Below are 24,538 nucleotides of genomic sequence, written 5' to 3'. Positions count from 1 at the left end.
GAAAGACATAAATCCATATAAATAAATCAATACCATATACCATATAGATGGACATGGAAAAACAATCAGAAAAATCATGGAGCTGCCATATGAACCCTAGACTTCTTATCTTCAGATGATAGGGAAGAAATAAACATTTATCATTTATAAATAGAAGAAAGGAAGGAAGGAAAAGGAAAGGAAGGAAGGATCAGAATACTGTTGGGTGTAGTGGTACACACCTGTAATCCCAGCTACCCAGGAGGCTGAGGCACAAGCCTCAGATCACAAGTTATAAGCCCAGCCCATAAAGCTTAGCAAATAAAAATTCAAAGTAAAATTTAAAAGAGCCAGAGATTCAGCTCAGTGGTAGAGCACTTACCTAGCATAAATAAAACCCTGGATTCATAGTAGGCCGGGCGTAGTGGCATATGCCTGTAATCCCAATTGCTTGGGAAGCTGACAGGGTAGAAGGTGCTAAGAAGATACATGAGACAGAAGCATACATGATGGAAGGGAGCCAATCAGAAAAGACTTCTCTGATACCAGGATTGCAAGTTCAAAGCCAGCCTCAGAAATTTAGCAAGTCCCTAAGCAAGTTAGCAAGACCCTGTCTCAAAATAAAAAATAAAAAGGGCTGGAATGTCACTCATTGGTTAAATGTCCCTGGGTTCAATCTCTGGTCCAAAACACAAAAACAAAAACAGGGGCTGGGACTATAGCTCAGTGGCAAAGTGCTTGCATTGCATGTGTGAAGCACTGGGTTCGATCCTCAGCACCACATAAAAATAAATAAAGACATTGAGAGTCCATCTAGAACTAAAAACAATATTATAAAAAAAAAAAACCTGGCCCAGCACAATGGCAGACGCCTATAATCCCACCAGCTCAGGAGGCTGAGGCAGGAGGATTGAGAGGTCAAAGCCAGCCTCAGCAAAAGTGAGGCACTAAGCAACTCAGTGAGATCCTGTCTCTAAATAAAATACAAAGAATTAACTGAAAGATTTAACTGTTATCATTGTATTATGTCCCTCCTACACCTGGCAGTGAATGCCTTGTGTGTATCTTGAAGTCAGACTAAAAATAAATAAATGACTGGGTACAGTGGCATATGCCTATCATCCCAGAAGCTCTCGGGAGGCTAAGGTAGGAGGATAGAGAATTAAAAGCCAGCCTCATCAAAAGTGAGACACTAAGGCTGGGATATAGCTCAGTTGGTAGAGTGCTTGCCTCACATGCACAAGGCCCTGGGTTCAATCCCCAGCACCACAAAAAAAAAAAAAAAAAATAGGGCTGGGGATATAGCTCAGTGGTTGAGTGTCCCTGAATTTAATCCCCAGTACCCACCCCCTCACAAAAAACCTGGATTCAATGTCCAGCACTGCAAAAAAAGTAAAATAGTAGGGTAGTATGGATTTTTACACTTTTATCTATTTATTGTTGCTTTTCTCTGGTTTCCAATTATTTTTAGTAACTTGATTAATTACTTTTTAATGAAATTAATTAGTTTATTCAGTCATTAAACAAATCTTTACTAAAGAGTTAGTATGTGCCAGACACTAAGCAAAGAAATTGGAAACAGCAATGAAAAACACACATGGTCCCTGTTCTCTTTGAGTGCTTAATCTATCAAAGAAAAATCTGGGACAAGTAATGAGCTGTAGTGACAGGTACTGTCACAGTACAAGGTGCTAAGAAAATACATGACAGAGAAGCATACATGATGGAAGGGAGCCAATCAGAAAAGACTTCTCTGATACCATAAAGCAAGTTTCAACAAATCAAAAGACCAAAATTATACAGAGTAGTTTGCTGACCATAATCAAATCACAAAAAAATTACCTAAAAATTACCCATCTGTTTGGAAATTAAAAAATACTTTTCTAAATAACCTATGGATCGAAGAATTTGTAATGGAAATTAGAAAATATTTGAAAAAAATACTACACATTGAAACGTGGCAATAGCTAAAGCAGTATTAAGAGACATTTATAGAATTAGAATGCATATACTAAAAAGGTAAAAGACTGAATAAAAATAAACAAATACAATTTTTAGCATCTTAAGAATGCATTAATGTCTTGCAGTTCACAAATTTTTTAACAAAATGCAAAAAGAATGACCAATGAAGGCGAAAATTACAACTAGGACTACACTTAAATTAAGATTTCTTTCATCAATTCATGTTATTTAAAAAGTGAAAAGGCAAGTCATACAATAGAAAAGATATTTGTGACACTTTCAATTGACAAAGAGCTCATTATAAGACTATATAAATATATTCTACAGGCCAAATAAAAGATGACTCAATTGGAAGATATACAAAAACTTAAGCATGGCAAATTATAGCAGCCCAAGCAAATAATAATAATGAAAACTTTAGGGTGGTAAATAGTAGGCTAAAGAGATGTACATAGATTCAAGAGACTTTTATGTGGTATGATATATCACAAAATATTTGCTTTATTTATTTTTATAAAATAAACATAAAATAACCATTGAGAGTTTCAAATGTATTTTAATACTTTTTTAAGATAGAGAGAGAGAGGTGAGAGAGAGAGAGAGAGAGAGAGAGAGAGAGAGAGAGAGAGAATTTTTTAATATTTATTTTTTAGTTTTTGGCGGACACAACATCTTTGTATGTGGTGCTGAGGATCGAACCCAGGCCGCACGCATGCCAGGTGAGCGCACTACCGCTTGAGCCACATCCCCAGCCCAATAAGACTATATAAATATATTCTACAGGCCAAATAAAAGATGACTCAATTGGAAGATATGCAAAAACTTAAGCATGGCCAATTATAGCAGCCCAAGCAAATAATAATAATGAAAACTTTAGGGTGGTAAATAGTAGGCTAGAGAGATGTGCATAGATTCAAGAGACTTTTATGTGGTATGATATATCACAAAACATTTGCTTTATTTATTTTTATAAAATAAACATAAAATAACCATTGAAAGTTTCAAATGTATTTTAATACTTTAGGCTTCTAAAAGGTTGAATACCTTGTTCTGCAGAAAATACTGTCCTTTGGGTGAGTGTTGTATTTTCCCCAGCAAGGCTTCCTAATCTACCAAGGAGTATCATAATTTGAAAATGATAACATAAGAAATGCTCATTAAATGATCTCTTTGATCCATAAATGTTCATCCAGAATTCTTCAACCAGAGTTGGCTATAGCTAGTTCTTTGGCTGTCACCCACTACTAACCTGAGGATTAGAAAATGTGGCAGCAATGAGCAAAATTCACTCCTCCCCTCATCCCAGCTCTTCAGGTCCCCATTTGTCCCACCCACATCCTAAATATAATAGGGAAGAGCCCTGATCCATCTAGGGCCATTGTCTCTGCTGGAGTGACACTCCAGCAGATCTGCCACTGTTGGGCCTCCCCCAAAGACCTGAGTTCAGTGGAGATCAGAAGTGCAGTAGAGATCAGAAAGAAATCAAGACTACATAACTAAGCACCCCAGATCCTAAAAGAACTCAGACTTGCTTCCAGTGAGTCAGTCAAGGCTAGAGCCAGATAATCCTGAAACCTCATTATCTATTCCCAGAGCACCAGTATAATAAATACAATCAGGTATCTGAGCTTCCTAACATGAGATTAAACTCTGCTTTCACCATGCTTCCCATTGATGTCCAAAGCCAACTGGAAGTCAGGAATCACTTTTCATAAAAACTAAAGAGCCATTTATTTGGGGGCTGGGGAGATAGCTCAGTGGTAAAGTGCCTCCTGGCATGCGTGAGGCCCTGAGTTCAATCCCCATCACCATATAAAAAATAAACAACAACAATAAAAATTACATTTTTAAAAAGCCATTCATTTTGCATATACTAGTTTGCATAAACTGACAAAGACATATTACTGGAAGACTTTTTAACTCATTTTAGTATAATTAACTGGGCTCCTACACCTAGAAGTTGCCAGAAATATTTAGTCTGACATTTTAGGAATACGGGGGCAAAGTTTTAGACTATGCCCTAAAGAAGAAAGAAAGAACTTTCCATGGGATTTATAACTTAATATACATTGAGATTCCTATTCCAGCCACTTCTCCAAAACTTCAAAGCTTGTTGGAATTGTTCTGTTTACAACAGCCTCTCAGGCCTGGACAAAAGAGATTTCTTACTTCTACAGTAAGAAATGGATGTCAGCCCATCAGGGTTGGTTGTCTAGCTTGCAACCTTTGGCAAGTGACTTCACCTCTTAGGCCTGGGATTTCTGCCCCTGAGTGGGGGAAAGTGCATAACAAAGTAACCATCCCAGAGAATTGTTGTGGAAATTAAATCAGATAATCCATTAAAAAAAAAAAACTTAAAACAACACCTGGCCACTAGCATCATCTGGGTTCCAGCTGCTGCTGGGAGCAGTCTGTAGCCTGATTTTAAGTGGAAAGAATGTCATGGACCCTGAAACATGGATTTCCAGGGGGTTCATTGGCACGTGGGTCTGATGACAAAAGAACAACTTTGGGATGATGGTCTTTTCTTTATTGATGCTAGAAAATCAAACCAAAGACTTCGGCCGCCGGAGGTAAGTACTGCGCTACACCCCAGTCCAAGAACAACTTTCTTTTGGGGGAGGAGAGGGGACTGGGGATTGAACTCAGGGGCACTTGACCACTGAGCCACATCTCCAACCCTGTTTTGTATTTTATTTAGAGACAGGTCTCACTGAGTTGCTTGGCATCTCGCTTTTGCTAACGCTGGCTTTGAACTCTCCATCCTCCTGCCTCAGCCTCCAGAGCTGATGGGATTACAGGGCGCGCGCCACGGTGTGGGCAAGAACAATTTCCTTGAAAGGATCATGGTTGGAGTCCAGATGCCCACTGCCCTCTAACCAGAGTTGCCCTGCCATCTAGTGTCCAATGGCAGCAAATGCCTGAATTCCACCCATAGGACCTCATTTCCTTTGTGTCCCACTCACCCGCTAGTCTCCTTCCCCGCTCCAGGCACTTCCCCAAGGCTTCAATCTGGTTTGCTCTCTGTTTTGCTCATGACAGCCTACGGAGCCTGGCCTCCGAGACTCTTGTATGCCCAGCGAAGGCCCGCTCCTCAATTCAATCAGATTGAATGCAAAGGCTTTCCTGGGGCACCTGGGCGTTCATTTCCTTCTTGCCCGTGGGGCCATCTCCTATAGCACTGTTATTCCAATACTACCTGCAACTGTCAACTTCCCCTTCTCCACTGATGCTACCTTCTGCACCCAAGATCCTACCTAGCACAGTGCCCACAATGTGTTTGATAAATGAACGTTTAGGATAGTAAAGATGAGGGGGCGGGGGGCCAGTGGGGCATGCTAGATAGAACCACTCCAGAGTTCAAAAACAGCCTCCTGTTGCTTTCACATACATGCTTCAACACTGATTGGATATCTGTACCCCCCGCCCTGCCCTTGATGCTAATTTTTTATTTTATATATATATATATATATATATATATATATATATATATATATATATATACATACACACACACACACACACACACACACACATTTACCTAATTTCACTTCTAGATATTTACCCAAGATTAAAGAAATTCTGTGTCTTGCAAAAGACTTGCTAAGAGATGTTCCTAGTGACTGCTTTATTCATAATAGCTAATAAATGGACAAGACAAAAATGCCTTCCAACAAGGGAAAGGATAAAGTGTAGTTGCCCATTCAAAGTGATACTCCTCGGCAGCAAAAAAGGAACCAAAAACATGGTTCTACTTCAAAAGCATTATGCTAAATGGGGAAAAAAAAAAAGCTAGACACAATGAGTATATGCTCAATAATCACATGCACATGAAGCTTTAGAATGGGAAAAATGTAATCTATAGTAACAGAGCGGAGTTTGGCAATGGATACGGCTTGTTAAAACTCATCAAGTTGTACACCTAAGATCTGGGTGTTTGTATGTTAATTCCACTTTTTTTTTTTTTTTTAAGAATTTTAAGGATGGAACGGAAGAAGAAGTAATGGAGGAGAGAAAAAAAAGGGGAGGCAGGTGGGCAACCAGCCGCAGCGCGGCGGGCGCACATCCCCGCGGTTGCAGGTGGCTGGCTGAGCGCGAGCCTGCGGGAGGCGGACCAGGGACTGTGCGGCGTGCGCAAACGCTGGTGTGCAGTTGCTCCCTTTGGACGCCAGGGGGCAGCACGGGCCTGGGGAGGGCGGGCCGGAGAGCCGGGACGCGGCGGCGGGGGGCGGAACCTGCGCTGAGTCCATGTGGGCGCCGGCGCGGCGTTGCGCGGGGTCGCCATGGCGGAGGTGCAGCAGCTCCGGGTGCAGGAGGCGGTGGACTCCATGGTGAAGAGTGTGGAGAGGGAGAACATCCGGAAGATGCAGGTAACAAGGTGGGGGCCGAACTGAGGTCCCCTTTCCCGCGGTCTGATTCCCAGACTCCCTCAGCTGTTGCTCTATGCCCGGCACCGCTGTCCCATCCCTGCAGACCGGGTCTGGGCGCCTCTGGGGTGACCGTGGCGTCCTTCAGCCCGCCTCGCCCTCAGGCAGGGCTTCTGGAGCTTAGGTTTATCGGGTGAAATCCTTGGCCCGGCCACGCGCTAGGCCGTTGTCCACCCAGTTCGACCTGGGTGAGAGGGTTCCACCGGCCAGAGTTAGAAGGCTTGGGTGTGGGGCGTTCGTCCCGCCCCTCCGCCCATCCTCTCTGGCTCGGCCCCTTACGCAGGTGAACAGCCCGAGACCTAGAAAGGACACGGCCAGGATGGAAGGTCAAGTAGAAAAAAATCTCCCTGTCTCCCCAATAGCCAGGTCATGCCCGGTTCTGTTGCCCCGAACCTTGCATCACACAACGCTAGTTTGTGTACTGTTCTGCTTTGACCCCCCCTAAATGTTTTGTGGTTGTTCGTCCCGCCTCCCTCACCGGATTGTGGGTTTCCTTTATACTGTCCCTTGAGTCAAGGATTAATTGGTCGAATGCCATTTGGTGGAAGTAAGATTACTAGGTTGCCGACCTCTGTACCTGTGGGCTACCTGGTTTCACCTGTCCAGTTCTTCCCTATCCACTCAGCCATTGGTACCAACAGGTACCAATGAGCTAGCCATAAGAATGCCATGAAACACTGTACTAAGCACAGGATAATTTTCTTGGTCGTTGTTTTAAGGTCCTGATATCTATTCTAATGGAAGGTAAAAGCAGGTTAAGAGGGACATGTAAATACACATGTAACCTCCTAAGCCTTGTATTACTCCTTGATCATCTCTGTCCCTCTGAAGCTTTTCTACCTGACCAGGCTCTGTCCTCTCTCCCCAGGGCCTCATGTTCCGGTGCAGCGCCAGCTGCTGTGAGGACAGCCAGGCTTCCATGCAGCAAGTACACCAGTGCATTGAGCGTTGCCATGCACCTCTGGCTCAAGCCCAGGCCTTGGTGACCAGTGAGTTGGAGAAGTTCCAGGTGAGGAATACCCCAAATAGAGGTGTCTAGTCCTTGATGTACTCTGCAGGAGATAACAAGTGTTTGTTCAGAGCTTTTGGCTTTAGTGTCTTATTTCCGTTTAAATTTGTAATAGTCCTATGGCTAATCAATCTTCCCAGGGTTTGAAATTTTGAAAAGATCCTGAAAGTTGAGTATTAAATTGAACTATCTTTTTCCATAAAACAATGATGTAAAAAGGAATTACCAGACCTGGTGTGGTGGCACAAGCCTGCAATCCCAGCAGCTCAGGAGGCTGAGGCAGGAGGATCACAATTTCAAAGCCAGCCTCAGCAATTTAGCAAGGACCTAAGCAACTTAAGAAGACACTGTCTCAAAATAAAAAAGGACTGGGGATATGGCTCAGTGGGTTAAGGGCCCCTGGGTAAATCTTCAGGACAAAAAAAATAAGGAGTTGCCAGGGGAGTTTATGACCAAAAGCCCTTATACTTTTTGTTGTAAAGTTTGGAGTGATTTAGACACGTACAGATACTGTGTATGCTATGTAGTATAAAATCTTCTAAAACGTATGTTGATCCATTTTTAAGATAGAATTCCCAGGAAAGTAGAATAAGACAGTCTTTAAAGGTACACGATTAGAGGAAAACCCTGCATTTATTTTGTGAACTTACAAGACCCACCCAAGACTACCCCTGCTTGCCTCACCCAAGGGGCAGTTCTGGTGTCACTGGGAGTGGTCATTTATATGAAGCATTTTTGTTGACTGATGCCTGGCTCAGAAACGCCCCCTGACATTCCTAAGAGAACTGCCTTTTACCTTTTCATTTTATTCCCTTCTTCCATGTATATTTAGAGCCCTCTTCTGAACCAGTCTCTCATAGCCTGAGAGTCCATTCACAGGAAAAAGAATCACACCTAATCAAGCATGATGGCACATGCCTATAGTCCCTGCTACTAAGAAAGGTGAGGGAGGTGGGAGGATCACTTGAACCCAGGAAGGAGTTCAAACCCAGCCAGGGCCAATATAGTGAGAGACCCCACCACCACCACCTCTCAAAATAAATTAGTTTATGTATGGTACATTTTTTACAATTGTGCTATACAAAAACTCTTCAAAATTACTGCCATTATGAAGGGATAATTTCTCCAAGATCATGGAAAACCCTCCAAAGGATTTCTTTGTTCATTTGACAGTTAATTTTATAGATGAGGTCTTTGAAAACTTGGTTCTTGGATTACTATATAACTTTCTCCTTCCATTCTCTTTGTAGTCTTGATTCAGGCAGACTTCCACCTTCCACTGTACCAGAACTGCTCTTGCAGTTTGAGTGCACCTCCTTGGGGATAAATCCAATGATCATTGTGCAGTCCTCATCTTAATCAACCTATCTGCATCATTATGCAGTGACTCCCTCACCTCTCTGAAGCACTTTATCCTTTGGCCATCAGAGCACCTCTCTCCCTTTCCCTCTTTCTTGGCCTCCTTTGCTGGCACTTTCCTTTCCAATCTCTTGAGCGTTGGAAATGCCCAGGCTATACTGGAACCCTGTCTCTTTTTCTAATTTTTTTCTAATTACTTGTCTGGTCTCATTGTTGTAGTATCATCTGTATCGGATAACTCCTACATTCACATCTCAGGACCAGACCTCACTCCTGAACTCCAGATTCATATGTCCAATGGTTTCCTCAACAGGTCCACTTACTGATTTTGTTGGTCTCTCCCCTCACTGAACTGCAAGTTCCATGGGGGCAAGAACTTGTATCTGTTTACTCATTGCTATATTCTACAACATTAGAAAAATGACTGGCCCTCAATAAATATTTGAATTGAATTGAGTGTTCCTCTGTCACAAAAACAGACAATAAAGAATCAAGATGTTTCAAGATAGTACAGCGGTTTCCACATAATTTATCCTCTTGTTCCCCTTCTTTCTAGTAATGTTTGTCTGGATCTTCCTGGTGTGACCTTCTGTTTCACCCAAGACAATCTTAATTAATTGAACTTCGTATCCCTTTAACTGACCCAGATATGAATGCCAAGACTAGCACATGATGAGCACTTAGTAAATGGAACCCAGCCTCTCAGCCTTCTCTTCCTTCTTGCTTTAGGACCGCCTGGCCCGGTGTACCATGCATTGCAACGACAAAGCCAAAGATTCAATAGATGCTGGGAATAAAGAGCTTCAGGTGAAGCGGCAACTGGACAGTTGTGTGACCAAGTGTGTGGATGACCACATGCAACTCATCCCAACTATGACCAAGAAGATGAAAGAGTCTCTCTCATCCATTGGGAAATAAAAGTTCTTGCCAGTGACCATTGGGGCTCAGAGCAGGAATCTATTTTAAAAGGATTGGGAATTTTTAGTCTCTTAAGCAAAGTTTATATGAATGAAGAAACTAAGGATGGCAGCAAGTTTAAGGCATATATCACTTGACTCTAGGACACTGGTTCCTTTGTGTCTTGATCCAAGAAAATGAAATGGGGAAAAAAAAAAAAATGGTGCTAAAATTTGAGTGAAAGGATGGGAGAGCCTTTTAGAGCCTAAATTTTACATGGCAAGTGGTTATCCTGACAGTAGAAAGCTCCCTTGTACCAAGCCAGAGTCCTCTAAGGTACCAGATTCTTACAACACAGGTATCTACAGGATGGCAGGTTCTTCCAGACTGCCAGTGACCTGGTAGAGTTTGAGAAGAGGTGTTTTTTGTTTGTTGCCAACCTCCTGTTTACCAGAAGTAACATACCATTTTCCATAAGCTGTAAAACAAAATCCAGGAGATCACTAATCTAGGAGAGGGAAAAGATTACCAGATCTTTATTTTATTTGGTAGTTTTTTATATACAAGGCATGAAGTGGACTTAAGATGTGAATCTGAGAGGGAGAATAGTTTGAATAAGAACTTGGAAAGCTTCAAGCTTCCTTGTGTATACCCTTTATGGCCATCAAGATACGGATTTCTTGACATTTTTATTGCATCTCTCAGCTGGGAGACCACTGCAAAAACATAAGAGGCAATGTCACATTAAGTATGGGAAGCAGAGACCAGCATTCTGCAGCAAAGTGACAGAATAATCTTTTCCCCTTTAAGAGAGGAATTTTGATTGTGATACATATACTAGTATCTGGAAATAGTAAAACAGTGACTGTTCACTAGCTAAGGGAATTGTGAAGTACTGTCCTTGGAAGAAAAAAAAACCAGCTTTTCATAGAACAGAATGCAACAAAAGCCTAAATCCAGCATTGCTTATTTAGTTCCCTGAATTAACAGAGCCTTATGGAGATAATCCCCTGGCAACAGGAAAGTTAAAAAGTAAACAGCTTGGGCTAGGAAAAACTGTGACACCCACTCCCACTTTGAGAGCAAAGGAGGGACAACCCACACAGTAACGTTTACCATTTTTGCCTGGGGCCTTTGCAACATGCAGTATTCCTGCCCCAGCATGGCACCTTAACTTCTGGATAAGGAGCATGTTGTCTTTTTTACAAATTTATTACTTGAAATGATAGTATAGCCTGTCTGTTTGCTCTGTCAAGGCTGTAATATATTTTCCTAGTGGTTTGGCTTTAAAATAAATAGTTTCATTATCTCCCTGTGATGATGTTTCTTTGTATCTGGACAGTGATATTGTCACTTTCTTAGTATGTTTCTTCTCATGTGTGAAATTTTAAGATGTATGGAAGAGTGGAAATTAATTATATGTTCAGATGTAGGGCCAATTCACAAAGGGAAGGCTAGGACATGATGACTTGAAATCCATTAATGAAGAAAAGAAACTTAAAAAAAACATGTCAAGTTTCTAGTTTCAACAGTAACAGCAAGTGATGGAAAAGTTACACTGTTATTACCCTCCAAGAGAAAATTCAGTGCCTAGGATTTTTGAGTACCATCATACATCAAATATATGATGTAATTTGTCTTTACTGAACATTAGGAATGCATTTAACTTTAATCTGGATTTTACTATTTGGGATAACAGCAGAAAACAAATGGGAATCTATTTTTTAGACATACACTTGATGTGGAAAATCAATACTTCCTTAGAGAATATCTACACTGCACTATGCGTTTCATACATTGGGTCCGTGGTACATTGAATGGAGTTCTGGAGGCAGTGTTAAAAGAATTATTGGGGACTGGGGTTATGACTCAGTGGTAGAGCGCTTGCCTAGCATGCATGAAGCACTAGGTTTGATCCCCAGCACCACATTAAAAAATAAATAAATAAAGGTATTGTATTCATCTACAACTAAAAATATTAATTAAAAAAAAGAAGAAATTACTGGGCCATCAATAGGGACCACATTCCAAGGCTCTAGGTTCAAATTCCTGGAGACAGCAGCCTTACTTCTAGATCACTAATTTGGGTGTTACGGGAAGCTTAGGAACACAGCAGGAATTCCTGCCAAAGAACTATCATAGGCCCACTCTTCCAGAGCTCATTTCCATTCGGCATATATAAGGAAAATAAGCAACATGATCCACAAACGTAACAGTGGCCGAGGTTACCCAGAACCAGACACCTGACTTACCTCAACTTTAAAAAAAGGAAAGAATCAAGGCCCCTCCTCCCCGTCAAGGCCAATCGCCGACGACGCAACCGGAAACCGGCGCCTGACCAAAGTGCTTGGACTTCCTGTAAGTATCGCGAGGTGAGATGTAAAAATTACTGACAAACGATTGGCTATCGGGCCGGTGACGTCAATCGGAAAACGCCGAGTCTACCGCGGTAGCGTGAAGGAGGCCGCCAATTCCGATTCAAAGCATCTTTGAGCTTGAAGAGTAGACAATATGAGCAAGGCTCATCCTCCCGAGCTGAAAAAGTGAGTATGTGTGAGGTCCGCTCGGAAAGGGTCGCTTCCATGCGTGCCCCAAGTTTCTTTTAAGTCTTCTCCATTTCCCGCCATTGTGACTGGCGTGTGTATGCCGAACGGGGCCCAAGCCCCTTTCTGTCCATTTCTTATTCGGTCCTGAAGCCCCTCGAGATTCACACCAGGGTCTGGCTTTCGAGCCGGAAGCCCAGGAAATCGAAAAGACAAAAATGCATAACTATTTCTTTGAGCTTTTATTAAGAAATTCCATTCCTTTTTCTTTCTCCTTTTTAAATTTAAGTTCATTTGTAATTCATACATAGAAATCCTACTTACAAGGGCTGGGGTTGTAGCTCAGTGATAGAACACTCGCCCTGGGTTCGAATTCTCAGCACCACATAAATAAATAAAAGTACTGTGTCCATCTACAACTAAGAAATATTTTAAAAAGAAGAAGAAAGAAAGAAATCCTACATATGAATAGGGTACCACGTGCTGTTTCGATACATTCTTGCCCTGTTGTAATTAAGTTAAACTTGAATGTGGTGTTATATCTGTTCTGGTGTTAGAATCGTGTGAGAACATTAATTTTTCTAACCAAAAAAGGCTAGTCCTTTGGAGTTTTGTTCTGCGCCTAGTAGAATCACCATAGATGTCTTTAAGTAGTTCCCGGTTTAAAGCTTAACCTCCGCAAAACTTTTTGCCTGAACTTAACGTATGTCCTGTCTACGAAGTACTTGTCTTCTTTATAACCAAGTAGTAATTTATACATCGTTCTTTATCTGCATGTGTTAATTGGATTGCACAGCCATATAATCTGCCTTTTGTATAATCTGTTTTTTAGTGGTCCTGAAAAAAAAGATAGACATAAAGAAGCGTTTGTATTTAAATGTACATTTTTATCAAAGCAACTACTGTGTGCAAATCCGTGTGTATTTTAATTGAATTTGTTAAAGAATTATTAGCTGGGGATAAGATTGGGGAGTGCTTACCTAACATGCGAGGCCTAGGGTTCAATCCCAGTACTGCAAAAAAGAAGAAAAATTATTAAACCATAAGTTCCAACATTAAGAAGAATAGAGATTTTTGTGACAACGTTTATTTAAAATAAAAATTATTTTGTTGATGAGCTGATGAATGAAGTCTTGTAGGTATCTGAATTCATCAGAGACTGGTAAAATGGTGATTATTTTTTAGCAAAAGGACTGTTCTCATGTGTAATTTTAGATTTCCTTCCTGTTTCTTAACAAATATTTGAGAATTTCAGAGAATGAAACTAGTTCTCATTCTTAGATGTTATGAATTGTTAAATCCTATCAGATATTCCTGCAAATGAGTAGATTTCTTCTCTCTTTAGTTTCCTGCAGATACTTTCTTCTATTTTTGTATTCTTCTCCTAGCTCATCATTTCTCAGTGATTCTTAAATAGGGCTGAGGAGTTTAGTGCTGCCAGCATCTAGTGGGTCAAGGTTGGGGATGCTGCTAAACATCCCACAAGATATTGGATGGCCTTCAACAACCAAGAAGTATCTGAACCCAAATGTCACTAATGCTGTCACAATTAGCCCAGCTAATTGACCCTCCCACATCTTAAAGTTTGCTGCCATGATAAGTCTTGCCAATGATTGACTGTGTTTTAACAACTTACCACTGTCTGCAAAATAAAGTCCAGATTTCATATCTTAGCATTGAGTCCCTCCACCTAAACTCCAAGCATCAAATCTTAACAACCACTGATATTTGAGTGTCTTTTTCTTCAGTCAAATTGAACCGTTTGTGTTGCACACACTTTCTCACTAACTGGGTGACTTTGGGCAATTTACTTAAACTTTCTGAGCCTTGGTTCCCCATCTATAAAATGGTGGTAAACAATATAATTCTCAGCTCCACATAAATAAATAAAGGTATTGTGTTCATCTATAACTAAGAAATATTTTTTTAAAAAAAGAAGAAAGAATCAAGCTCTTGTTATAATTTGCTGCTAAACATAGGTCCTACTAAAATGTATGATTTTATTCATTATACTTAATAAATGTATTTTTATTTGTAAATGTATTTATTCCTGCCTACAGCCAGTCCCCATGTGTTATTATCTTTGAATTCTTCCATGATACCTTTACATTAAAATTGAATGGGGCTGGGGGCATAGCAGAGTACTTGCCTAGCATGTGCAAGGCCCTGGGCTCAATCCCCAGTACCATTTTTTAAAAAAAAAAAAGTTTTGTTTTTTTTTTTTTTTCTTTTTAATGGGCCAGGTACCATGCCTGTAATACCAACTACTTGGGAGGGTGAGACACCACACAAGTTAAGACCATGTCTCAAAATAAAAAGGGCTGGGGGCTGGGGTTGTAGCGCAGTGGTAGAGCGCTTGCCTAGCATGTGTGAGGCACTAGGTTCAATCCTCAGTACCACATAAACATAAAGTAAAAGGTATGTGTCCATGTTCAACTAAAAAAAAAAAAAAAATGTTTTTTTAAATTAAATAAAATAAAAACAAAAATGGCTGGGATCGGGCAGCTCAGTGGTAGAACAACCCTGGCAATCCCCTGTAACACCACCACTCCCCCCAAAAAAATTGAACAAAATTTCATATTTTCTGGCCTTTAACTTAAAGTGGTAGGAATTGATTTGGCTGTATGGCTTAATGTTCACATACTATCCTACTGAGATGGGATTTTTCTTATTTAACAGAAATTTCAAAAGAATACAATTATTGTTTTGTGTTGAGAACTGCCCTTAATACTTAAGCTTAATGTTTTAATATTAACCTATTTTGTCCCAAAGTCCCAGATGTGAAACACCTATAAGAATTTAAATATAAGGGCTGTGGTGTAGTTTGATGGTAGAGAGCTTGCCTAGCATACACAAGGCCCTGGGTTCAATCTCCAGTACTGGGGAAAATAAAACTTAGATATAGCCAGGCATGGTAGTACATACCTATAATTTCCCAGCTACTTGAGAAGCCAAGGCAGGAAGATTAAAAGTTAGAGGCCAGCCTGGGCAATTTAGCCAAATCCTACCTCAAATCAAAAGAGCTGGGCAGGCTGGAGTTGTGGCTCAGTGATAGAGTGCTTGTCTAGCACATGTGAGGCACTGGATTCAATCCTCAGCAACACATAAAAATAAATAAATAAAAAGTATTGTGTCCGTCTACAACTAGAAAAATTAAAAAAAAAAAAAAAAGGCTAGGGGTGTAGCTCAGTGGTAAAGTGCCCCTACTTCAATTCCCAGGACTACCCAAGGTGGGGTGGAACTACTTAAATAAGTGCATAGTTATATTGTGATAAAAATATAATTGTAATATGATATTAAGTAATAATATAATCTCTAGAGTTCTGACCTATTTTAATGAACCTCTGTCAATTTCATTGAACAAGTTGTAAAATTGAAATCTTGGGACTTAATAGGTTAAATAAAACAATACTACTTATTATCTCAGGTATAAAATTAAATACTTATTGAATTGGATATAGTTTGATTACTATTTTGGAAATAACCAGAACATAACCAGATTTTTGTTTTTCTGTTTTGATTATAAAATCCAGTCATTGAAAATTGGGTCAGTGAAGCAACAACATGGTATTGAAACAACAGTAATACTTTTGAAATTCACATTTAAGATTCAATTTAATGTAGATTAATATAGTCTACACATTCTGTTTTATTGTCTTGCAACATCCCAAATTTTGTTATTTTGTATCATGTCTAATTTAGGTAACCTTTTGATCCATCACCCTTTACGATAATATAAGATTTTTACTATTTTAAACTTCTTATTCCAATTGTATAAATTTCAGCAAATTATTGTACATACTTTTATGCTTGTTTTTGCTTAAAATTTTTGAAACAGTTATAATTTTTACCCCTTTGTTTTTTTCAGATTTATGGACAAGAAGTTATCATGTAAGTTTATTGCTTTGTCTTGTTTTTTTTTAATTATTCAGTTGCTTTTTACATGTATCTTTAGTGTCCAGTGTTTGGAGCCACTTGATAAAAATTTAAGCACACAGAACCTCTAATTCACATCCATTCATTAAGTAGGTTTATCAAAATGCTAACCAGACAACTTTATTTACCTAATTTCTAATAGCACTTAAGATTTTTGGATAATTTAATATAAACCCTTCCTCACTTTGATAAAATTAACAGAAATTTTCTGTGCTGTAATATTTGAAAATTCAACTCATGAACCTTTTTTTCGTTTTAAAACAAGCTACAGGGCTGGGGTTGTGGCTCAGCCGTAGAGCACTGGCCTAGCTCTTATGGGGCCCTGGGTTTGATCCTTAGCACCACATATAAATAAACAAAATAAAGGTATTCTGTCCACCTAACTAAAAAAAAATGTTTTTAAACAAGCCACAAAGGATTTAGACAAGGAGCGCTTACTCTGTTTCTTGGTAATATATAGGAAAAACAGATTTGTTAAACCTAAATAAAGGAGAAGGGGTTGTGGCTCAGGGGTAGAGCACTGCCTAGCAGTGTGAGACACTGGGTTCGATCCTCAGCACCACATAAAGAAATAAAAATATTAAAAAATAAAATAAAAATCTGACCCATGCTATACTTGAAGTACATAGGAATTAAGAGCATTAGGCTTTATAGGTAAGCAGTCTTTAGTTTGATTGAATCTCAGCTGTGACAAACTAACCTTGAAGCTTATTAATTTACAACTTCAGTTCCAGTGCCCTTGGATAAAGTAAAGATATTATTACTGTTGAGGGTTCTTACAAATTAAAATGTAGAATTAAATATAAAATGTTTAGGCCAGTGTTTGACATATAGTAATGATAGTGGGGTCAAACATCTCAGCTACCTGTGTCTTATCATACCTGGTTAGTAACGAATGGCTGTTAATGGATGGTTTTATTAAAACTTTTTCCCTTTTTATAGTGAAATTAAATGGTGGCAGACATGTCCAAGGAATATTGCGGGGATTTGATCCCTTCATGAATCTTGTAATAGATGAATGTGTGGAAATGGCAACTAGTGGACAACAGAACAATATTGGAATGGTGGTAAGTAAAGAGAAGACCTCCATTAGAGATTTCATTTTTGCTTTAGAATATGTATTTTGTTCCCTTACAGTAAATTTTGGAGTTAGAGTAGTTGACCCCATAAAAGGCAAATATCAGGGAAGGTTAAGACTTCCCATTTCCTTTTTGGTTTATCATTCCTGAAAATAAGTTTTCAAGTACACAAAATCTTATAAGGTCCTGTAGCATGAAATAGCTGTTAAAAATCATTTTTTAACTTTATAAGAGAGACCTATAGTCAGTTCTTCAATAAAGTAGTAAAGTAATACTTGAATATGTATATGAATCCCCAAGGCACCTTATTAAAATGCAGAGTCTGATTCAATCGGTGTGGGATAGACCTTGAGATTTTATTTTATTTGTGTAAGTAGTTAACTTTAATTTTCTGATTTATCACACCCAAAATTTAAAAGTAGTCGAGGTAAAAGTTGCAAGGGATAATCATGACAGCCATTTACATGGGAGAAAAGAAGGGTGTGGGTGTGTGTGTGTGTGTGTGTGTGTTAATTAGACCCTTATTTTAGGGTAAACATTCCTATATTCATTAGCCCAGAGTTATGTGGCTACCAAAGAAAGTTTTGGTGTTGTGTTTTTGTGAATGTTTTGTTTTTATTGGTGCATTATAATTGTATATAGTGATGGGACTCATTTCATATGTGTACATGCACACAATATAACAGTGTACTTTGGCCAGTATCATCCCCCAGCACTTTCCCCCTTTTACTCTGTAGTCCCTTTCCTCTACTGATCTTTTGATTTTCATGAGATTCCCACCTCCACCACCTTTCTTTTCCTTTTCCTTTCTTGCTTCCATATATAAGAGAAAACACACAACCCTTGACTTTCAGAGTTTGGCTTATTTTGCTTAATATAATGGTCTCAGGTTCCATCAACTTCCCTGCAAATGACATGATTTCATTTTTCTTTATGGCTAAGTAAAACTCTATTGTGTATACATACCACATTTTCTTTATCCATTCATCTGTTGATGGAAACCTAGGCTGGTTCCATAATTTGCCTATTGTGAATTATGCTGCTATAAATATGGGTATGTATTTCTATGATGATTTAATTCCTTAGGATAAATACCAAGTAGTAGTATAGCTAAGTCATATGGTGGTTCCATGCCTAGTCTTTTGAGAAACCTCCATACTGGTTAAGAAACCTCCATAGTGGTTATACTGATTTACAGTCGAACCACAGATGTAAAAGTGTTCCTTTTTCTCCCATCCTCAATAGCATTTATTATTGTTTGTATCCTTGAAGACTGCCATTCTGACTGGTATGAGATGAAATTTTAGTGTAGTTTTGATTTGCATTTCCCTAATTGCTGATGTTGAACATTTTTCATATATTTATTGGCCATTTGTATTTCTTCTTTGAGGAGTATCTGTTTAATTCATTTGCCCATTTATTAATTGAGTTATGTGGGGTTTGGGGGGGTTTTGAGTTTTTTATATATTGTAGATACTTATCTTTTGTCAGAAGAGTAGCTAGCAAAGATTTTTCTCATTGTGTATGTTCTCTCTCCACATTATTGTTTCCTTTGCCGTGCAGAGGCTTTTTAACTTGACGCCATCCCATTTACCAACTCTCAGCATTATGTCCTGAGCTTTAGGTGTCCTATTGAGAAATTTGTTGCCTGTGTCTATATGCTAGAATATTGACCCTATCTTGTCATCTAGGGGTTGCATAGTTTTTGGTCTAAAAGCCTAAATTTCTTGTAAAAGGTGAATATAAAGACCTCCAAAGAACCCAGTGCAATTGCATGTACATGTAATCCCACGGACTCCAAAGACTGAGCAGAAGGATCACAAGCTAGAAGCCAATGTCAGCAACTTAGCGAGATCCCATCTTAAAAATAAAAGGGCTGGGCACTGTGGCGCACATCTGTAATCCCAGGGGGCTCAGTAGGCTAAGGCAGACAAATCACAAGTTAAAAGCCAGCCTCAGCAACTTAGCGAGATCCTGTCTTAAAATAAAAAAGGGCTGGTGATATGGCTCAGTGGTAGAACATCCCTGGGTTCAATCCCCAGTACCCCAAAACAAAAACGAAATTTGACCTCCAAGAAATAGTAAGGGTTAGCCTTGGTGGGTTGGGTTTTTTCCCTCCCACTTCTTCCCTGTTGTGCTAGGGATTGGACCCCGGGCTATATTTCCAGCTCAGTGGATATATAATGTTTGTTTTTTTCCTGAAAGTTTGAGCACTAGAGGGACAAGGATAGACCCAGTTTTGACAAATTTGCCTGTATTTTGGGTTTTTTTTGTTTTGTTTTTTTTTTATTGTGGTCCTGGGGGGTTGAACCCAGGGTCTTGAACATGGCTAGACAAGTGCTCTACCACTGAGCTACATCTCTGGTGCTTTTTTAAATTTATTTTTTGAGATAGAGCCTTGCCAGTTTGCCCAAACTGGCCTTGAGTTTGTGGCCTTCCTGCTTCAGCCACCTACTCAGCTGAGATTATAGGCATGTACCACCACTCTTGGCTATGACTTGTTTTTTTTTTTTTTAGTCATTGCGAGGTTTATGTTAGTACTTATCTCAGATGTGTTTCCATTATTGCATTTTGAAAAGCAAATCAGTAGACTTGACTGAAAAACAGGTTGCACAACACCCCAAATTTTCCAGCAAATTGATCTGTACCTTTCAGACACATACCCCTAGAGCTTATGTCGAATAAAAATATAGTAGAATTAAAACTACTGAATTTGGGCTGGGGTTGTGACTCAGTGGTAGAGCAATTCCTAGCACATGTGAGGTACTGGGTTCGAACCTCAGCACCACATAAATATAATTAATTAAAATTATGTCCATCTATGCCTAAAAAATTTTTCTAAAAACATACTGAATTTGCACCCCCATTACCACCCCCAAATTAGGAACTTCCTCCTGCTGAGAGTGAAATCTGAAGGGCTACAATTCTCCCATGCTTGACAGGTGCCAAAGAAACAGGAGAGCTGAGGCCTGCCCACAGTCCCCTTTTGCTGCCCAGTCCTGTCTAGCACAGGCTAACTAAAAATGCATATATGTTCATTGCACAGCTCCTCTCCTACTTATTTTCAAGGATTTAAAAGGCAATATATGAAATCATATAAGTTTCTATCTTCCTTCAAAGATGGCTTTGAATAAAACCTATTTTCTTACCAATTTGACTCCTAATATTTCTGGAGCAGCAATTATTGTAGCCTAGCCTCTTTTCCCCCAGACAGTATTAGAGTCTCTGGGTAACAGAATCATTAACAACCAGGTTCTAATACTCACCAAAAGACTGTCACAGTGGTGCACACTTGTTATGACCTGGTGACTCTGAAGGCTGAGGCAGTAGGATAGCAAGTTGGAAGCTAGCCTGGGCAATTTAATTTAGTAAGACTCTTAAAAAAGGATTGGGGGGGTTGGGCTGGGGATGTGGCTCAAGCGGTAGCGCGCTCGCCTGGCATTTGTGCGGCCCAGGTTCGATCCTCAGCACCACATACAAACAAAGATGTTTTGTCCACTGAAAACTAAAAATAATAAATATTGAAATTCTTTAAAAAAAAAAAAAAAAGGACTGGGGGTGTAGCTTGTTGATAGAGCACCCCAGTGCCACAGAAAATAAAAAATACATACTCCCAAGCTTCCTTCTAGCCCTTCTTAAAAGTTAGGAAATCTTCATTCTAATAGAGGATAGATTATATTTTGCATCTCAACAAATGATTCAGAAACATCTTTGGCATCTAAATTTTGATTCTAATTTGAGAAGGGTTTTGTTTGTTTCCAGATAATCATGTGCTCATTAGAATTTTATCATATAAGGAATTAAACTTGGATCATGGGTCTTTCTGTCAATTTTCCCCTGAATCTTGCTGGACTTAATTTTCTTTACAGAGAAATTGGTTAAAAGCAAGAGTACCTACTTGCTATGTTAGGCAGTCAGCTCTTTTACTTCAAATATTATGTGACCAAAAAAAGTTTTTCTCAGTAGACAGTAATTCTTTTAGCTGAGTCATCACTTTAGCTGAGTCATCACTTTCACACAGTGATGATAATACATCAATTATATTTAATAAATAAACATTTTAAAGAAAATGCAAAAATGGGAGTGAACTTTTGACTTCTAAAGTAGGAAGAAGGGAAACAGGTTAAATTTTTTTTTCCTCAGATATTCTTAACAAAGGAGACAGTTACATTATCTTGTCCAAGTCAGTGACCCATTGTGTTTTCTGAGGGGAAGGGTTGTGTGTGTGTGTGTGTGTGTGTGTGTGTTCGCGCGCGCGCACGCATACTCATGCATATGTGTTTTCATTCTGAGGGGGAGAAGGATAATTACCTAATAAGTCAACTATCCTCTTCTGAAACACCCTCCTCCTCCAAAGCTCTTGGTAGTATCACCTGTCTTATTTTCTTAAGATAGGATGACTTTGCTCCAGGTCCCCCAAATTTAATATAGTAAAAATTCTGTGTATTTTGATGCTGCATGGTTCAGGAGCTCTTGCTAAAATTTTGTATGTATGTTTTTGTGTTTGTGTATGTGTGTGTAAGAATTGTGCTGTTGTAGGATCATCTTATTAGACAACTGCCCTGTGAAGAGGCTGCAAGCCAGAGCAACACTTAACAAAAGGAGGGATATTGATTCTGGATCTGATGTTTCTGGTTAATTGGTAGAATTGAGTCTTGAACATATGGCAAAAGAAGAAGGGCAAAGGTGTTCAACAAGTAGCCTATTCCTAAATACTATGTGATGAGGTTCTCAGATCAGAAAATCTTTGTTTTCTAAAATAACCTCTTTATCACCTTCCACTTCTAGGGTAGAAGTGTCAGACATGGACAAATTTATGAGAAAACTGGGAAGGAAGAAAGCTAGTTGTTTTTCATGTTGTGATCATTGCAATATTTTTTTCATCATCTGTTGGTCAAAGGGGGATAAAAAAGGATGTGCTCATGGTAGAGCAGTTAACCTAGCACGCTTGAGGCCCTGAGTTCTATTCCCAGCACCATTAAAAAAGAGTCAGGAATTTTAAAAACTAAGTAAACTTACTGTTTAGCTCTCTACATTTCTCTCCCTGACTTACTAAAAGTCACAGATTCCTTTAGTCCCCTTTACCGATTTTAGGGCGTTGTTCTCTTAAATCCGCTCTTTAATTCTTTGACGTCTTTCACCATACTAGTTGCTATTAATTCCCAGACTCTGAGACACTGTCTCACACCTGTTGTGTACCCTTCCAGTCTCGTGCAGAGCTCATTTGTTTATTTCACATATATTTTGCCCTATGTTAGAGGTAGTGCACCACAGTCCCTGCTTTCCTAGAATTTACATTTCAGTGGAGACAATGTCATAGTGTGTGTATAATTAAAGTTACCTGAATGAAGGGAGAAAAAAGCAAGTTTATAACTATTTTCACCTTTGGTAGTGGTCTACAAGCATGGCTCCACTTTGAATTTTACTTAGAATGCCTCCTTTTTTTTTTTTTTAAGTTGTCAGTGGACCTTTGTTTTATTCATTAATATATGTGGTGCTGAGAATTGAACCCAGTGCCTCGTACATGGTAGGCAAACATTCTGCCACTGAGCCAGAACCCCAGCCCAAAATGCCTCTATTTTTAATAAACACTTGGATAATCATATTTTTTATCATCCCACTCCTGTCCTTTCATTCTTCAGTTCTACTTCACTGGTCTGTGATCTACAGATCTTCGTGATCCATAGGTCCATCAGAGATTTCTTATTTCCAGTCCCTTCCGATTTCCACTTGTTTTTCTATCCCTCTTGAATTTACTTACCACCATTTCATCTATGTTCTCATAAATATCCCCGCTTATCATTATTGATAGCATATTTACTAAGTCAGGCACTGTATTCCTAGGGCCCTTTCTAACTTCTGGCCTCTAAGCACCTTCATTCATATTTACATATGTTGTTGCCAGGACTGTTATTGTCTTTCCTCTAATCATTAAGTTTTATTTTAACTGGCAAACTATTGGTTTGCCAGTTAAATGCCCTCCATTTTAAGATTGGCATTTGAGACCTTTTAAGATTGGATACCAAGTATCTTGGTTTCCACCTTCCTTCATGACTTTCCTGTGACATTCAAATTAAACTCTTTCCTTATTCCCTTATACTTTGTCTTCATCCTCATTCTGTTGAGTATTTACCCTGTCGAAGTTCTACCCACTTTCCTAAGTAGGTCCAGCTGATATTGCACAAATTCCCTCCTAAGTTTTTTCACGTATGTATGTACTGACATATATACCCTTCTTTGCCTGTTTTTCCCATTGATTTTTAGATCTGAAGGACAGGACTGTGTATGTTTTGAGTCCTGTAAGTTTAAAAGGTGAATTGAATCAGTGGGGATTTGGCATCTCAAAAAGTAATTATTGGCTGGATGCAGTGGCACACGCCTATAATCTCAGCAGCTCAGGAGGCTGAGACAATAGGATCATGAGTTCAAAACCAACCTCAGCAATGACAAAGTGCTAAGGCAACTCAGTAAGACCCGCTCTCTAAATAAAATACAAAATAAGGCTGGAGATGTGGCTCAGTGGTTGGTTGAGTGCCCCTGAGTTCAATATCTGGTACCCCCTGCACCCCCAAAAGAAAAGAAATTATGTATCTCTTCCAAAGGACTTAGTATACTGTTTCATGTCAGGATTAAAAGATTTATTTGGTCGCCCTATGACTTGAAAAAAGTCTCACAAACTGATATGTAATGTGGAGAATCTATTAATGATTTGGTAGAAATTATCTACTGAATGAAATTTACTTTTCTCTTTCCAGGTAATACGAGGAAACAGTATCATCATGTTAGAAGCCTTAGAACGAGTATAAATAACGGCTGTTCAACAGAGAAATCCATGTCCTCCCTCCAGAAGCCCTGTTTAACTGTGACTTGAAAATTGGGTCATATACACTTTCATATTAAACTTTTTGTTAAATAAACTTCAATAGCAAAAAGCTTTGTCAGATGTTTTGAATGTAGACATAGAATGTTAGCTCCTAACTTTTCTAACGTGAATTTTCATGGTTGAGACTGATTCTAAAAAGTATATTTATACATTAAAATAGGAGAATCTTACTGAGTGTGAAACATTACAAGGATTTTTCTGCATTTTTTAGTGCTGAGGAGAGAGAAAGAAACAGCCAACCTGAATGCATGAGTGGGGTTACTATGAAACATGTAAACTGGTAACTTATACTCTGACTTTTCCAAATGTAGATTATCCTTTATCCAAATGCTTGGGATCAGAAGTGTTTCAGATTTCAGAATATTTGTACAAACAGTAAGTTATGGGATGAGACCCAAAGCTAGTGTTTGCTGCATTTTGACAGCAGCTAGTCGCATGAGACTGGTATGAGTGCTCCAAAAAAA

The 24,538-nt window shown here is 39.2% G+C and overlaps 2 protein-coding genes and 1 non-coding gene across 4 annotated transcripts; all 3 read left to right on the top strand.

The window, feature by feature from the left end:
- Positions 1 to 1,178: 1,178 nt before the first annotated feature.
- Trnav-cac (transfer RNA valine (anticodon CAC)) lies at positions 1,179 to 1,251 on the top strand. The gene has a single exon. It is a non-coding gene; the product is annotated as a tRNA-Val (tRNA).
- Positions 1,252 to 6,158: 4,907 nt separating this feature from the next.
- Positions 6,159 to 9,670, top strand: Fam136a (family with sequence similarity 136 member A). 2 transcript variants are annotated; one of them, XM_027934394.2, is made up of 3 exons: positions 6,159 to 6,311; positions 7,237 to 7,377; positions 9,466 to 9,670. In XM_027934394.2, the coding sequence occupies exons 1-3, from the start codon at positions 6,225 to 6,227 to the stop codon at positions 9,652 to 9,654; spliced, it is 417 nt and encodes a 138-aa protein (XP_027790195.1). In that variant the 5' UTR covers positions 6,159 to 6,224; the 3' UTR covers positions 9,655 to 9,670. The 2 variants fall into 2 exon arrangements, with proteins under 2 accessions (XP_027790195.1, XP_071457787.1); XM_071601686.1 differs by having other exon boundaries at positions 6,242 to 6,319.
- A 2,375-nt stretch (positions 9,671 to 12,045) lies between these two features.
- Positions 12,046 to 24,123, top strand: Snrpg (small nuclear ribonucleoprotein polypeptide G). Its single transcript, XM_027934473.2, has 4 exons — positions 12,046 to 12,176; positions 16,045 to 16,067; positions 17,055 to 17,179; positions 23,947 to 24,123. Exons 1-4 carry the CDS (start codon positions 12,145 to 12,147, stop codon positions 23,995 to 23,997), a joined length of 231 nt encoding a protein of 76 aa, XP_027790274.1. The 5' UTR covers positions 12,046 to 12,144; the 3' UTR covers positions 23,998 to 24,123.
- The last annotated feature ends 415 nt before the right edge of the window (positions 24,124 to 24,538 follow it).

The sequence above is a fragment of the Marmota flaviventris genome, chromosome 14, assembly GCF_047511675.1.
Source record: "Marmota flaviventris isolate mMarFla1 chromosome 14, mMarFla1.hap1, whole genome shotgun sequence".
Lineage (NCBI taxonomy): Eukaryota > Metazoa > Chordata > Mammalia > Rodentia > Sciuridae > Marmota > Marmota flaviventris.
This window is presented reverse-complemented; position numbering and strand designations above follow the sequence as displayed.

Bases quoted from the DNA above. Each gene is read 5' to 3' on its own strand.
- Snrpg (XM_027934473.2), top strand. From the start codon at position 12,145: ATGAGCAAGGCTCATCCTCCCGAGCTGAAAAA. The intron at 12,177-16,044 runs GTGAGTATGTGT...TGTTTTTTTCAG, and splicing joins CATCCTCCCGAGCTGAAAAA to ATTTATGGACAAGAAGTTAT. The intron at 17,180-23,946 runs GTAAGTAAAGAG...TTCTCTTTCCAG, and splicing joins AGAACAATATTGGAATGGTG to GTAATACGAGGAAACAGTAT.
- Fam136a (XM_027934394.2), top strand. From the start codon at position 6,225: ATGGCGGAGGTGCAGCAGCTCCGGGTGCAGGAGGCGGTGGACTCCATG. The intron at 6,312-7,236 runs GTAACAAGGTGG...CTCTCTCCCCAG, and splicing joins AGAACATCCGGAAGATGCAG to GGCCTCATGTTCCGGTGCAG. The intron at 7,378-9,465 runs GTGAGGAATACC...TTCTTGCTTTAG, and splicing joins GTGAGTTGGAGAAGTTCCAG to GACCGCCTGGCCCGGTGTAC.